At 44.0% G+C, this 15142-nt stretch overlaps 1 protein-coding gene across 1 annotated transcript in view; it reads left to right on the forward strand.

The window, feature by feature from the left end:
• psmd1 (proteasome 26S subunit, non-ATPase 1) overlaps nucleotides 1–10205 on the forward strand; it is a 30466-nt gene extending 20261 nt beyond the window's left edge. Inside the window, exons 18-25 of the mRNA XM_069680260.1 lie at nucleotides 945–1061; nucleotides 1535–1637; nucleotides 4503–4672; nucleotides 5946–6038; nucleotides 6265–6351; nucleotides 6942–7109; nucleotides 9070–9235; nucleotides 10005–10205. Coding sequence (XP_069536361.1) covers nucleotides 945–1061; nucleotides 1535–1637; nucleotides 4503–4672; nucleotides 5946–6038; nucleotides 6265–6351; nucleotides 6942–7109; nucleotides 9070–9216 — 885 coding nt within the window. The 3' untranslated portion in view covers nucleotides 9217–9235; nucleotides 10005–10205. The remainder of the gene's footprint in view (nucleotides 1–944; nucleotides 1062–1534; nucleotides 1638–4502; nucleotides 4673–5945; nucleotides 6039–6264; nucleotides 6352–6941; nucleotides 7110–9069; nucleotides 9236–10004) is intronic.
• Nucleotides 10206–15142: the final 4937 nt, after the last annotated feature.

A 15142-nucleotide genomic window follows, 5' to 3' on the forward strand; every position in this document is an offset into this window, starting at 1 on the left:
TGTTAGCCCCACAGATGCTTCAATCTGACACAATTAATAAACTACAGATTGCAGAACTACACTGGCAGAATTAGAATTGTTTTATTCCCTTGTTTGCACACCTATACTAAACAAATATTATCACAGAGGTGCTCAAGGTGCTGTGTGAGCCAGACCGTCCTTGTTGCATTTATTTAGCATTTTTAACTTGGCCGTCCATTCAATAGGAAAATGTTTTAGTCCTCCTTGATGTGATTGTGAGAGATGGGATTAAATATTTGTGAAGTTGCTGTGTAGTTGTGTAAATGTGTGGACCTCACTTGACATTTATTACTACAATATTAAAAATAGAAATATGGTTCCCATTCTAGCAACTTTAAAAGATTGTTTTCAGTCGTTCTTGCTTTCCTTTAAGCTCTTGATCCTGATCCCCAACAGTCCTTCTGTGTCAGTCTGTGTCTAGTTGTTTGAATATTCTGAGAGTAAGAAAAGATCATTCTCCTTGTTTGCTCAATTTTATTTTCTAGATGTTGTAGAGTAACTGCAGGTTTTATATTGATTCTAAAATAAGTAATTTAACTCCACCCAGTGAGATTGTGACCATTGTAAAATCGCCTCATCTGACTTAGTGTATGAAAATGAGTGCATAATTCTAATTCTTGCAGCGATGTTTTTGGTCCTAATATTTCTCAAAGATGCAAACCCAAAACAGCAAACATGAGCAGTTCCCTTTTCTCTCATGAAATACACACAAGGGGAAATAATTTCATTAAATTGCTCGCCTTTTCATTTTATATCAATGACAAACATTTCCTCTTAAAATTAATCTGAAATGATCAGCCATTCATTGTTTTCTAATTTGGCAGTACACAAGGCTTTTGCATGTTGTAAATAACCATTTGCTAAACATATACTTAGTTTAAAGCAACATGATCAACTTTTCTGTTGTGCCTCTCTCTGCACAGGAGGCCATCAACCTGCTGGAGCCCATGACCAACGACCCCGTTAATTATGTGAGACAGGGCGCCCTCATTGCCTCCGCCCTCATCATGATCCAGCAGACCGAAGTCACCTGTCCCAAGGTACGTGCAAAAGTGTTGAATAGAGAGACGGGGTGAAGAAAGAGGCAGAGAGAGGAGGGCCCAAAGCAAAAGGTGCACACACTCGTAGCACCCTCGTAGCACCTCATACTTTCTCATAGAAAGTTAAGATTTGCCAGACACATTTACAGACTCCTCATCTGCTCAGCACCAGTCCGTAAAGCTCACGTCGGTATGCAGGATTGTGCAAGAGGCAGTTTTTTTCACAGAGTGGAATGTGAGGAGGTATTACATCCGTGAGTGTTTATTTCATAGCACCACACAAGTGCAAAATCTGCCTCCCAGTTGAAGACAGCTCTGGTTGTAGTGTGTAAAATTGGACCTAATTGGCCGATAACCCACCCAGCACAGTGTTTACTCAAAGTTTAAGATATGCTGTTGGTGTTCCGACTCCCACAACGCCATCACCATGGCGATTAGTGTTATTAACATATTTTCTTCCCTCACTGTTTTAGGTGAACCAGTTCAGGCAGCTTTACGCCAAGGTGATCAACGACAAGCATGATGATGTTATGGCCAAGTTCGGTGCCATCCTGGCCCAGGGAATCCTTGATGCAGGTTAGTCCCATGACAAATGAACCTGTATACTGGCTAACTGATCCTGCCAGCCTCTGCGTATTCAACCTGAGTAGTGAAAGCACAAAGAACCCAACTCTTAAACAAGTGACCTGCTCTCACTGTAACGTGGGTTTGTGTTTGCTGGAGCGTCAAAGAACTTAAATTAAGACGCACACAGAAAAACCACAGAGTAACCGTCTTGTGTTGACCACCCGTGCACTGCGTCTCTGGAACAGATCACGCTAAGGTGCATTAGCGCCCGACTTTGCTACCTCAGCTCTGCCCCGCTCCAAACCATATGGCCCGTCGGTCTCCCTCTGGTGATTGCTGTTTGTTCCATAGTCTCTGTGTTTGTGTGTCTGTGCGGGTGTTTGTGGACACAAGCATGCAGCCTGCGTTTGTGTGTGTGTGTGTGAGGTCCTTGAGAGCTGCACATCATCATGTGGAGAACGACACACTTGCACACAGGCAGGGCATATTCACATGTATACATTAACCCTCAGTGCAGGCAGGAGCAGGAACCCATTTTTCTCGCGCTCACATAAAAGCCAGTGTGCTGAGCCGGAGAGAAACCAGCCCCGTTTACACACTGCTGTCTAAATACACTATCAGGTGCTGCAACTTGCACAAAGTAATTGTGCCGCAAATGTGTCTTTAAAGGGACAGTTCGGTTTGTTTGAAGTGGGGTTGTGTGGGATACTTATCAATAGTATGTGTACCACACACAGTACGGTGTCGGATCAGCTGTTTGTGTCAGCAGTTTGTAAAAAAGACAACAAATATGATAAAAACACACAATAATATAATATAAGAAAATATAATATTGGAAATTACAAAGTGCCGTTCACGGTGGGGACCAGAGGATATTGTTTTCCTTCATGTGTGAAGTGTTTTATGCCGTGTGTCAGCTGTTTGTTTCAGAAAGTTCAGCGGCTAGCACAGACTGAAATCAAACTTCATTTTTCTGAAGATTTCACCGTTGGTGCTTGATTGTCTTTTTATCCCGGACTGTTGAAACATGAAGTGTCCTGATCACTTTATAGATTACCCCGACTTCTGCTGAGTTGCTAGCGGTGGCTAACTCTGCTAAACGTTAACATCCACACACCAGGCGCAGCACTGAGACGGTTATACGTCTGCACCAATCATTTTTCTGAAGAGGATTATGCAAAACCAACGGCGAATGTTCCAGCTGGACATCATTTGATGATTTGATCTTCAGGGTCATTTATCACGTCAGGCACATTAATTGTAATAATCGGAGCAAACATGCCAGGATGACCCTGCGTGAGACCATCCAGACAAACCCTGAACACCGGTGCCATTTTTCACTCTCCCTCCACTCTCCTGCCACTCCAGCTCCCGTAATCCATGCATAAGCCATGTTTTTATGACAGTTCGGTGGGTAGCTTACAGTTTAAACACACTCAGGCAGGAAACGCGCCTCTCCTGTTTGAATGTCAGACGTGTTTAAGCTCAGACTGCGCGAATGTTTTCCTGCTTTTTCTGGAGGATTTTGCCGTTTTTTGAGGTGCACGGGTAATTGTATTTAATTTGACGTGCGGAAGCGATTAGAGCTCGGTTTCATGATCACTGGTGCTCATTACACAGGAAATGTCAGTCTCTGCTGCTTGTTCTCTCACACTCTCTCCATCTTCGTGTTCAGGCCCCATTTACAGACGTCCCCCCTCGCTAATTGATATAATCCATTAATTAGCTCTGATGAGCTGTTTCTCTCTCATTATGCAACATAACACGCCCTATCTAATGGCTTCAGTCCTTTCATCTTTTTTAAAGAGAATGCAGCAAGCAGGTTTATTGTTTGTACTGCCACATGACACCAGTGAACAATCACTCCCTATCCCTGTGCCTCCCGCACCAGCTCCTTGGTATGAAAATTGGCCCGCCAAACGTGGCAAAAACACGGCGGGGGAAAACGCGCTAGTCAAGTGCTCTCAACCTTTTTGTCAAGCTCTTAAGAGACTCTCAAGCGGACCTCGTGACTCATTCTGGCCATCGTTCAATCTGTGGGACTGGAATGATTTCAACGCTGGTTCAAATGTCAAGAGACGGCCTCGTTATTAAATCATGTCAGTGAAAAACAATGACTTCAACTTGTGTTGTCTCAGGTTTAATTTGAAGGACGACTCCCTGGTAACCTCCCCTTGTTCAAAGAAAAGCTCCTGTATAGATGTCAGAGTAATCCCCTTTGCCTCCTATCTGTTCTACCTCCACTTCCCTCTGTCTTCCCTTCTGTCGTCACTCCTCACTGTTTCTCCCAGAAAGCCAGGGAGAGGCCTTTTTGGTTCGGCTACAAAGAGCAACTTTGACCCCTGCTCAGCAACTTTTTTAGTTGACCTTGAGCAGCCACAGAAAGGATTGACCCCTTAACTCCAAATGGAACCAACACCTCTCTAAGAGGCGCTCTATGTCTTGTAACTATTTCAATGAGGTTGAGAAAGGTATCAGTTATTTTTGGGACACCTCTTGGAATTGTTAATCTCCTGTTATGCTCGTGTCTCATGATGATGAATTGCGTGTAATTTCTAATTGTGAATGCAGGATGTGGTAGACAATGCATTCCTGGGTTTAACCTTCTCACCAGTTTGTCTCTGTGGTATAAATCTTTCTGTGGGTTCGAAAGATCAGAGGGGTTGGCGACCTTTGGAGGGTGGTGACCATCCTGGTCTGTGCCCTCATTAACCTTCCACTCCCTCATCTTACAAGTCCTGTGCCAAGCTGGCCTGCGTTCTTTCCCAATCTGTGAATGAATGTTTGAGTAGAGGTGAAAACATGCCCACACACACTGAAATGGTAAATCTGTGCCTCAGTACTGAAGCCCTCTCTACCTCCTCTGTTATCCAGGTGGACGTAACGTGACCATCTCTCTGCAGTCCAGGACGGGCCACACACACATGCCATCCATGGTCGGCCTGCTGGTCTTCACCCAGTTCTGGTTCTGGTTCCCCCTCTCTCACTTCCTGTCATTGGCCTTTACACCAACTGCCATAATCGGACTCAACAAGGACCTCAAGGTACTGGACAGGCTAGACTACCTGTGCACGAGGAAATATGTCTTTATGTATAAGGAACCAAATTACAACACCTGTGATAAAATGATACTTTAAAAAGTTGGTATCAATTGTCATTCAATACTAAATCCCTTGAGATGGCCCCGAGCAGCCTGTCCCGAACAAACCCCTTTCTGACTTTGACCCTCTGCCACTCGCACACTGATGCCAAGAGATCACTGTGACATATCGGGGTCTTAAACAGGCATCAGATTGACATTGATTCTTTAGTGCAACCCAAATTGGCTGCTCCTGACATCATAGACACCTACTGTGTTGTGTGCGTCCCCAGTTTTAAAAGGCTCTGCAGAATAAAAGTGGTGCAAAGCTCCTAAATTAAACACCCGGGATGGAGTGTGGAAAGAGGTGGGGACAGCAGGGTTTAACTTGACTTGACTTTCAGCTGCACTCAGGGCCCATCAGCACCTGTTTAGCTACACAGCAGGAAGCTTTCCTCATTATTGGGCAAAGAATATCCTTCTCATTTACCAGTTGTTCATTTTTAGCAGCAAACTTTTAGACTAGCTTTGAAGAAAATACAAGAGAACTCCCTTCTTCTTTCTGCCTCCACACTGCATCTGAATTATGAGGTGATAAAACAAACATGAAGTCCCCCTCTCATCACATTTTGTGCTGCTCTCTGACCATAGAGACTGTTTTGTCACTTAGTTTCAGAACATAAAATATGAAGGCTCACACTAAACAGAAGGCACCTGCTGCTGCTGCGGCTGGAGATCTTCTTTCATGCCTGTCGAAGTAAACGTGACGGAGCACTTTCTCATTTTTACAGAATGTCTGCAGCTCACATCTTAAAGAAGGAATAGGTGCTTCTTCTTTTGAGTAACCAGGTTAATGTAAATGTGTTTTTTTAACTTAGCTGAGCCAATATAATATTTAAAGTGAGGCTCTTCCTGTAACACTTCTCTTTGGCTAAGTGTTGTAAAGTGTCTACAGGAAGTGGAAGCATATAAAGGGTTCCCTGTTGATGTTTTGACCTTCTTTAGTGCTATGGAGTTGTCTTCCCATGCCTGGATCCCCATTTGTTTTGTCTTGCGTACATATGTGAATGCAGTTGACACTAAGCTATTGGAATATAGAGACCGTTTTCTTTTTGCATGGCTAAAAACAAAGTAATAGCAGTCTATGTTGGAGGTCTGTTCCCTCAGAAGTACACCGGTCGATCACGGCCAGGTGATGTAAAGCCACTTTAAATCTTCTCTTCTGTCTTCCTGTTCAGATGCCTAAGGTGCAGTACCGCTCCAACTGTAAGCCCTCCACCTTCGCCTACCCACCAGCTCTGGAGGTGCCCAAAGAGAAAGAGAAGGAGAAGGTGAGGACTCCCTCTCAGACTTACCGTTTTGTTGCCCATTGTATTTGTCATTTTCGCTTAATGAAGCTTAATTTCACAATCTTGCTTTTCACGAATGTAATAAATGCATAATTTATTTTATAGTTTAGTTCACTTAATGCTGTTTTTGTAGAAGGCCTGAGTGTCTAAGGTGTTCTCTTACATGGTGGAAACATCTCTGCTCTCTCTCTCTCTCTCTGCATGGCAGGTCTCCACTGCTGTTCTCTCCATCACAGCCAAGGCCAAGAAGAAGGAGAAGGAAAAGAAGGAGAAGGAGGAGGAGAAGATGGAAGTGGTGAGTGGAAATACACACTCCTAAAAAAAAAATCAATGGAATAACTTAAAATCACATCATCTCTCTGGATACCTCATGGGGTATCTGTGGCAGATCCATGCACCCAGTGATACAGTCACCATTCACACACCGACTTGTATTACTTTCAGTCCGTCTTAACACTGTTTGCTGGGGAGGGAAAAAGATTAACAGGACGACTGTTATTCCAGTGCCAGTATGACTTTCCGTAGGAATTTTTCCAGCATGTTTTGTCCGCTCTGCCAGCCTGCATCTCAGCTGTGGTGCTGGTAGATGAGCTTGGAAATTTCCGATTGTCAAGATAGTTGAAAAGGAAGCATCCACTCCAACTTGGGTCACACGGTTCAGAATCCACTAGTTGACATTTTGTGGACCGTTTTAAAGAGCTGAATTTGCTTATAACCACTTTGTTTGGTCTTAGCTCATCTCTTCTTTCTTAAAGGCTTCACTAATGTCAAGCCTTTAACAGAAACATAGATACGGATGGGTACAGAGTACAGAAGTACAGAAAGTACACAAAGATTATTGATCACAGTAGTCCTGATGCACGAAATGCTTTTCCTCGGTGACAGGAAGTCCAGGAGGGTGAGAAGGAGAAGAAGGACGAGGAGAAGGAGAAAGAGAAGAAGAAAGAGGCGGAGCCAAACTTCCAGCTCCTGGAGAACCCGGCCAGGGTGATGCCGGCTCAGCTCAAAGTGCTCAACATGCCCGAGACCTGCCGCTACCAGCCCTTCAAACCGGTAACATTACACCTCTGACTGCGTGTGTTCGTGTGTAATTGTAGCGCTGTTGCTAAAGTTTCTGCTATTGAACAAAGCTTTAGAGACGCAGTCTAAACAAACCAAACCAGACATACACTCCAGAGTTGGTTTGTATATAAATGCTGGACACTGTATCCAGGTGTCTTAATGATGCTTACTTGCTCAATAGCATCTTACATCCACTAATATTACTTTAATGATAGTTTCTCAGAGAGGAGTTTTACTCTGAAACAAATCATTTGTCTCCGTATCCAGCCTGTTGGTTGACTTTGGCCTCTGCTGAACGTCTCCCAGCCCAGAACCTCTCCTCTCTTCAGGCCTATAAACCAAACGCCTCGGTCCTGCTGTAAACGTTGACAGTTTTCCGCAGTAAACGGCAGGACGACGTGCAGTCACCCGACAAGCACTCACCCAAATCCCGTAAAAGAGGAAGCACTGTTTGATTTTGTTGAATAGCACGTTAGGGTTGGAGTATTGCATTGAACGACTTCCTGTATGAAGAGCCAGAATGGTGTCACTGCTTGTGTCTAGTTTAGTGATGCTGCTCTCCTTGTAAGGGTTTGTTTTTACATTCAAAGACGAGTTTAGGAAGTGAAGAGGTTTTATAGACTTATCCTCAAATCTACTCCGTGTGAGGGGAAGACTATTCTGTGGATGGACTCACTTTAATAGGAAGTTTTCTGTCTTTAAACTCCATTTTTCATTTATATTTCCAAATCCTTTTTTCTATTGTGAGAGTTTTCTTTTTGTGCACAACAGCTTTATGGATTTATAGTTGTAGCACTATATCAAATTAAAATAATGCATAAGTTGTGGATTGTATGTAATGCTTCTTGACTAGGATTGGAAAATCATCAATCAATCGATCAATCAAATTTTATTTGTATAGCGCCAAATCATAACCAGAGGTATCTCAAGACACTTCACAAAAAGAGCAGGTCTAGACCGACTCTTTGTTATATTATTTAAAGAGAGGCCCAACATGAATCCACCACGAGTAGCACTTAGAAATATTCGGCACATTGGCAGAAAAACTTCCTTTTAACAGGCAGAAACCTCGAGCAGAACCAGACTCATGTTGAACAGCCATCTGCCTCGACTGGATGGGCCGAACATGGGATAGAAGGACATGCAGGATAGAGACAGGCAGAGAGAGCAACAACAACATATGTTCTTGTTACATGAACAACAACAGACACATACTTATGGTTACAATGCCAATAATAGTGGTACACTAGGGTGAAGATTGGCTAAATAAATAACTAAATTAGTGAGAGAAGCAGAGTAATGATAAAGGCTGAGGTAATCGTAATTGTAACAGTTGAAGTCAACAGGTCTACTATTAGCATTAGCAGCAACAATAATGATACTATGGGGAAGGCTGATGTTAGTAGTTGTAAAAATGTGTCTGGTAGTGCTGCGTCTATTAGTAAAAAAACTAGTAGTCAAGTCACTTTATTTATGAAGCACATTTAAAAACAGCAACAGGTGACCAAAGTGCTGCACAATGCATAAAAGAAACAATACATATAAATTGAAGCCATGAGGCCAAACAAAAAACACAACAAGCAACATGGGAGGGGTTAATTGAGGGTCCCAACAAATAACCTTTGCCCCTCATGGTTTTATTCTGGTTTCCAGAAGGATTGGAGTACTTAAAAATGTCCCGCCTTCTCAATGTGCTGCATCTCCTGCTTTCTGCTCGCTCATCCAGTCAGACTGTAACGCTCTGCAACTTGCTGAGTTCACCTTCTTCTCAAGTGTTACATAAGCATCAAGTTCCTCCTCGACAGGGAAGAGTGAGATATAAACAAATACAATGCAGCCTGTTCTTTTGACTCCAAGCAAGCGTACTTCAAACATAAATACCTGCAGTACATCAGCGAGCCATTGCTAATGTCGCCCCCCCCCCCCACCCTCCCTGTCTGTCTGTCACCAGCTCCATACAGGCGGGATCATCATCATGAAGGACACCAGCGAGGAGGAGGAGGAGCTGGTGGAGCCCGTGTCGGCTCACGGCCCCAAGATCGAGGAGGAAGAGCAGGAACCAGAGCCCCCCGAGCCTTTCGAGTACATCGACGAGTAGAGCTTCTCTCACAGCGAAGGTATCCTCACAGAGATCCTTGTTGTTCTTTCACAGGAGACATGGCAGCTGTTTTGTTCAGCTGCCTCGAGAGTTAAACATTTTTCCCACATCTAGCAAATTAAACATTTCAGCAGATTGGTGGTAGCGTGGCTGCTCTCAGTGTGGTAACATATAAGTCTGTCACTGATCTCCAGACTCACCTCTGGCTTTAACAAACTCCCACGTAGCTATCAGGCCTCAGTCAAAGGAAACACCGTACGATAACACACAATGCAGCTCTGTTCTGCTGTCTCCAAGCATAACCCAGTTTCACTCGTCGCCGACACGGAGGAATGTAAACTCAGCTGCCATCTCGGTGGGTAAACCCTCTCGCTCGCACTCACCAATGAAGCGCGGATCTTAATGATTCCTGGCTGTTTGTTGTTTGTGTTGGATCGGATGCAGCCTGCCTCCCGTGCTGCTGCGTGTGACGAGAGCGATGAGGTGTCAATGACCAAATTAGGGCCTCTGTGCACACTCTGTCAAGTCTTTATGAGGTTCGAGTGCTGTGTGACAGATTAAACACTGCAGAGATCTTTGTCAGGCTGACCTCATGGCTGAGGGTTGACTGGGGGGGAGAGAGTGCGTCTGCCAAGTGGGTAGAGTGACCGAGTCGTGTTCATCAGTCACCGTGATCATGAGAGTTTTGCTAATATTTCCCGATATGTAAACGCCTTTTTTATGTGGACGGTTTGAATAATTCAGGTGAATGAAATGACCTCTGACCTGTGTGTTTTTCCTCCCCTCAGGTGTCAGGAGAAGTGAGATCTCAGCATGTTGGTCCAGCGTCCCCCAACCCCCCCTCAGTGCATCCATCTATCCATCCACCTCCCCGCTTCACTTCCTCTTTTACACGTTGCTTTCCTGTTCTGGCTCCTCGTCTGTCAGACGGGGAATTTTACACTCTCAAACTGTATAATTTTCTGTCCGTACATTAAAAGTGATATATATTGGAGACTGGAGAGAGAGTGTGTGTTTATTTGAGTGGGTATTTCATCAGGCGTGCGTTGGGGGGGTTTCTCTAATCCCTTACATTTAGACTGGTTTACATTTTCAGCACTCAGCAGCAGCTGCAACAGTTCGCCCTGCAGTCTGTCTCTGTACAGTGTGCTGAGTCCACTGTATACAGCCTAAACACCTCTGGGTGGGTGGTGTCCAATCTGCCTAGAAGTGATACTAAAATGTTTGTAATCCAACAATCTGTCTTTTTTTCTTAATTCAGGGACTCTTTCTTTCAAAACAAACATTTGTTTCTGCCGCTCTTTTTCTAAAATGACGATGTTAATCATGTGGCCATTAATGGACACAACTTCGTCATGGATACTTGAGAATTACTTAAAAAACTTTTACTTCAGCTCCTGCTCGGGCTCTGTTTGACTTGAAATCTTAGCAGGGGGCAAAAGGCTTTATCAAGCCAGCAGCGAAGCTTCCATCTTTTGTGAAAGAAATGATCCATGCAGGGAAGAGTGTGTCTGACAAATCTGTAGAAATGCCAAACAGATGCTGGCTTGTATCGTGAACTCATCCACCCCACCTTGCAGTGGACAACAAGAGATGAGGGATCCATGACATCCAGCTGATAATCACAAAATATAAAATATAGGGTGTTGGCATGGAAAACAAGTAATGTCTGTTAAAAATATTTAATTTTGTATGCAAAAATAACCTGAAGAAATAATCAAAAATATGCACCAAATAAAATGATTATTTTAGCAAATAGAATTACAAGATAGATGTTTCTGATTCATCGTATATGTTGTACATTATTATAAAACTACTCAGTGTGGCTGTTTGCCTGTAACGATGAAGCTCTTCTGGCTTGTCTAATATATCTAATATGTTGTTTTCACATAAGCTGAAAACGACCATGTAGAGGAAGAGGAAGTCTCCTTTTTATTTCTAATGTTTCTCTCATTATCTCAAGAATCAGCCTGTTTTCTCCAACAGATAAGAGCAAGAAAAAAGCTGTCAGCGCTCACAATAAAGTCTGTAACTTTCAATGAAAAACATAATGAACGAAAACATTTTATTCAACAGCGTTTTTCATTCAGCTTCTGTTCAGTTTTTTTTCGTTCAAACTTTATTGTGACATTTCTCCTACAGATTCATTAACCAGTTATCACAAGGAAAATATAGTTAACTCTTGGTCTTTTGCAAGCACGGCCTTTTCCTGTCGTAGAATAGGTCGCTCAAACGCTTGTTTCTCTTGTAAGTAGGGATGCACGATATTATCGGCACGTTATCGGTATCGGTCGATATCGGCTTAAAAATGAACTATCAGATATGGGCCAACACGCTGATATCTGCTGATATAATTAACCGATAAAATAATGGGCTGCTGCTTACTTGATTAAATGCCCGACCTCGGCGCAATGTCCCCGGCGCGAAGACAACCTGCGCGGCGCAGCGTAATGACGTCACGTGTGTCTACCTGCAGCATGAGGGAGTTAGAAGCCAAAATGTCCGTGGTGTGGAAGTTTTTCAAAGTGTCTGAAATAGAAGCAAAACTGCTGTTTGCAATGACTGCTCAGCTTCGGTGATGCGAGGAGGAGCCAAGGCAAAGTCTTTCAACACTACAAAGTTGATTAACCATCTCAAGACCGGTCACCTCGACCTTTGTAACAAATGTGATAAGAGTATCACCGTTATACTGTATGCTAATTCCAATACAGAAGAGAGTTGATGATCTCTGCCATTAGGTGTGCGGGAAAAAAATATCGGTAATCAGCTAAATTAGTTGTAAAATATCGGCATATTGGTTATCGGCAAAAAATCTAATATCGTGCATCCCTACTTGTAAGTAAACTGCTGAAGTCTCCCAGGTCCTTTTAGTTTTGCTCTGTATAAACTTAAGCGATTAATAAGTTTGATTATTAAACCTTAACAAATCCAGTGTAAGCAAAAACTTCAATCCAGCTACCCGCCTTGTGAAAAGACTCCAAACTGCAGGAGAATCTTATTTTCTTGTGGTTTTTGGTCTTCAGCGTAACATCGAGCGCCCAGTTTCCCCAACAAGCGAGATCAAATTTGGTAAATTAGGCTTCATGTGGAAAAGTGGTCGAGGAAGCGCTCAGAACATGATAACACAGGCAGTAGTTTTCTGCATGAGATGTGCTGCAATTCTGTGATTATTGATGAGTTAGACTCGACTCTGCTGTAGAGCGGAGACGGTTTGCTCATCAGTAAACCAACGTACGCACATCATGGTCAGACAGTCAGTCTAATCAACTCCTCCCTTTGCATTCCCAGATACTTGGTCATCAACTTTTTGTCTCCCCAGTGTGTCTTGATCTCAGTTGAAATTGCGATGTAGAACACACACAGAGGAGCGCACTCCTCTGAGGTCTGAGACTTTGACCTCTTAAACCAAATCCATCATCATCATCACTCAGCATGTGCTCCAGTGAGGCGAAGCATGTGCTGTTTGAAGTCCAGCTCGACGTCCTCAACACAGCTCCACATCTGATTCAACAGATCCTAAATATAGAGTGCGTCGAGTCTGCAGCTGAGGGATAAACTTTCTATTAGAGGATCGCATTCCTGTAGATGCTGCAACACCACGTAGCCCCCACAGGAGGGAATGTTTAGTCACAGTGCGCCTCTCCCCCTCCTCACTCTGCTCCACATCTCTGGAGTTTCCATGCTCCTGTCCAGCTGATGTTGGATGAGCTCTGCTGCCGTCTTCATTCCCGTACATCCCTGTGAAGCACGGGAGAGATGAGGTGCATATTTGTCAGTCTGTGTGGAAAATCTGTCTTTGTTCTCAGCCTCATCTCATACTTTCATACACTCACATTTTTCTGTGATTGAGAGGACTTCCTCCTCATACCTCGGTTTCTGCACCTGGTAAACAAACATGCAAAATAGTGTTCACAAAAGAAAGCTCTCTTTTCTATGGCAAATCATTCTTTTGAGCTTTACTTTGTTCTTACCTCTACATTTAACATTTTGGTCCCGTATCCATCCATCCATCCGTCCATTATCTACCGCTTATCCTGATCAGGGTCGCGCGGGGGCTGGAGCCGATCCCAGCTGTCATTCAATCACAGGGCTGACACAAAGAGACAGACAACCTTTGACGCTCAAAATTCACACCTACAGGCAATTTTAAAGGGAACAATTAACCTAACGAGTATGTCTTTGGACTGTGGGAGGAAGCCGGAGTACCCGGAGGGAACCCACGCATGCACATGGAGAACATGCAAACTCCACACAGAAAGGTCCACTTCGTCCGAACCGGAACTCGAACTCGGAACCTTCTAGCTGTGAGGCAACAGCGCTAACCACTGCAGCACCGCGCAGCCCTTGGTCCTGTGTGTTATAAGCAATTTAAAATTACTCTGATATTTAGCATGTATTCACAACTTTTTAGGCTTGTTTTAGCCAGGCTAGCTGTGCAGCTTTTTTAATGTCAGCAAACTGACAAAGTTTGTCAGGAAACCAGACCATCATGTTGTTGATCTCTTAACTTGTTAAATTTTCAGATCAAAAAGTGTACAAGAAATACCTGCAAAATATAAGGCAGCCCTTAATAGCTAATTAGCAAATGTTAGCCTTCTGACACTCCGAACATAGATCCTTAACATGGTAAACATATCTGCTTAGCTTCAGCATGTTAGCATTGTCGTTGTGAGAGTATTCTGACATTAGCACCGCAGCCTCACAGAGCTGCTAGCATGGCTGTAGACTCGTCTTACTTATAGCTGCTATTTACACATTTAGGAAGAATCTGCACCTTGAAAAGTTGCATGATGCGCTAGTGCTTCCTGTTTGCATTGTTACAAAAACAAACACTGTATTACTTTTGATCATGAGACAAGATCTGAATCTATGATCAGTTGTTTCTGATGATTTCCAAGCACACTTGTCGATCATTGCTTATGAATCCATGACTCCAACCTGTTCGCTTTGATTTGTGCTTTTTTTTTGTAGCTCCAAACTCCCTTAAAACCTTAACTGCAAAGCACCATACAAGGCGAAAGGATCCCTCGGTAGCATCCAGTCATGCAGGCCCAGCTGTGGAAAGGAGATGTCTGTCAGCAAACTGACAAATCAAACGTGAAGAACGAACGGAAGAGGAGAAGGCCGATGGTTTGTGTGAGCAGACGGAGCATGTAGTCACCGTCTGCTGATGCAGCGATGGTGACTGTGTGGCTGAAAGGATGGAGGAATCGGCAGCACAGTCAAAGCAAACAAGCAGACCCACCAGAGAGCTCATTGGTCAGGTCGGCGATTGTTTGGCCTGCGGACAGGGTCGAGTCTCGGAGAGGTGTTTGGCTGGACTGGAGGAGCAGCGAGTGATGTGCCGGTGGTGCATGATGAAGCTCTGGATGGTGCAAACTGTTCTGTTTGCTCTGGATGGAGGCTCACTCTGAACAAACTCGGGATGCTGTGGATTTTGGCCTTAGCGGCCTCCTGCTGAAAAATGTCCTTCCATCTCTAACGGGGGAAAAGATAGAGACCTCCAACGAGGAAGCAGCAAGGAGGGGAGTGGATACAAACAGCTCCAGTGATAATAAACCCTGCTGACTTTATACACACTCAATGTGCTAACTTACTTCTTCTTAGTCAGTGTTCCCTTCACCCTGCCTTCCTTTTGGTATTGTGTTTCTTAGAGGTCTTGATGAAGGCCTAGATTGGGTAGCCTCCCTGCCGTGTGTCTGTGCCTTCTCCTTTCCCTCTGTCCTTGTAGGTACATTCTGTGTCTGATGGTGTCGGGTCTTAATAACCCTTAGCTTGATGATGCGAGTCAATCAGTTGGTATTAGTCTGTGGGGGTTTCAGTCTTCTGTCATCTTCATGTGCCGTGCACAGTCTAAGAAGGCCGGGCCGTTTCCTCTTAGATACTCCCAGGTGAACAAGATGTTGGTGTCCACTGTGTTGATCTG

The sequence above is a fragment of the Semicossyphus pulcher genome, unplaced genomic scaffold (genome assembly GCF_022749685.1).
Source record: "Semicossyphus pulcher isolate SPU_LCO1_2020_fin unplaced genomic scaffold, fSemPul1.0.p SCAF_4, whole genome shotgun sequence".
NCBI classification, from domain to species: Eukaryota; Metazoa; Chordata; class Actinopteri; order Labriformes; family Labridae; genus Semicossyphus; species Semicossyphus pulcher.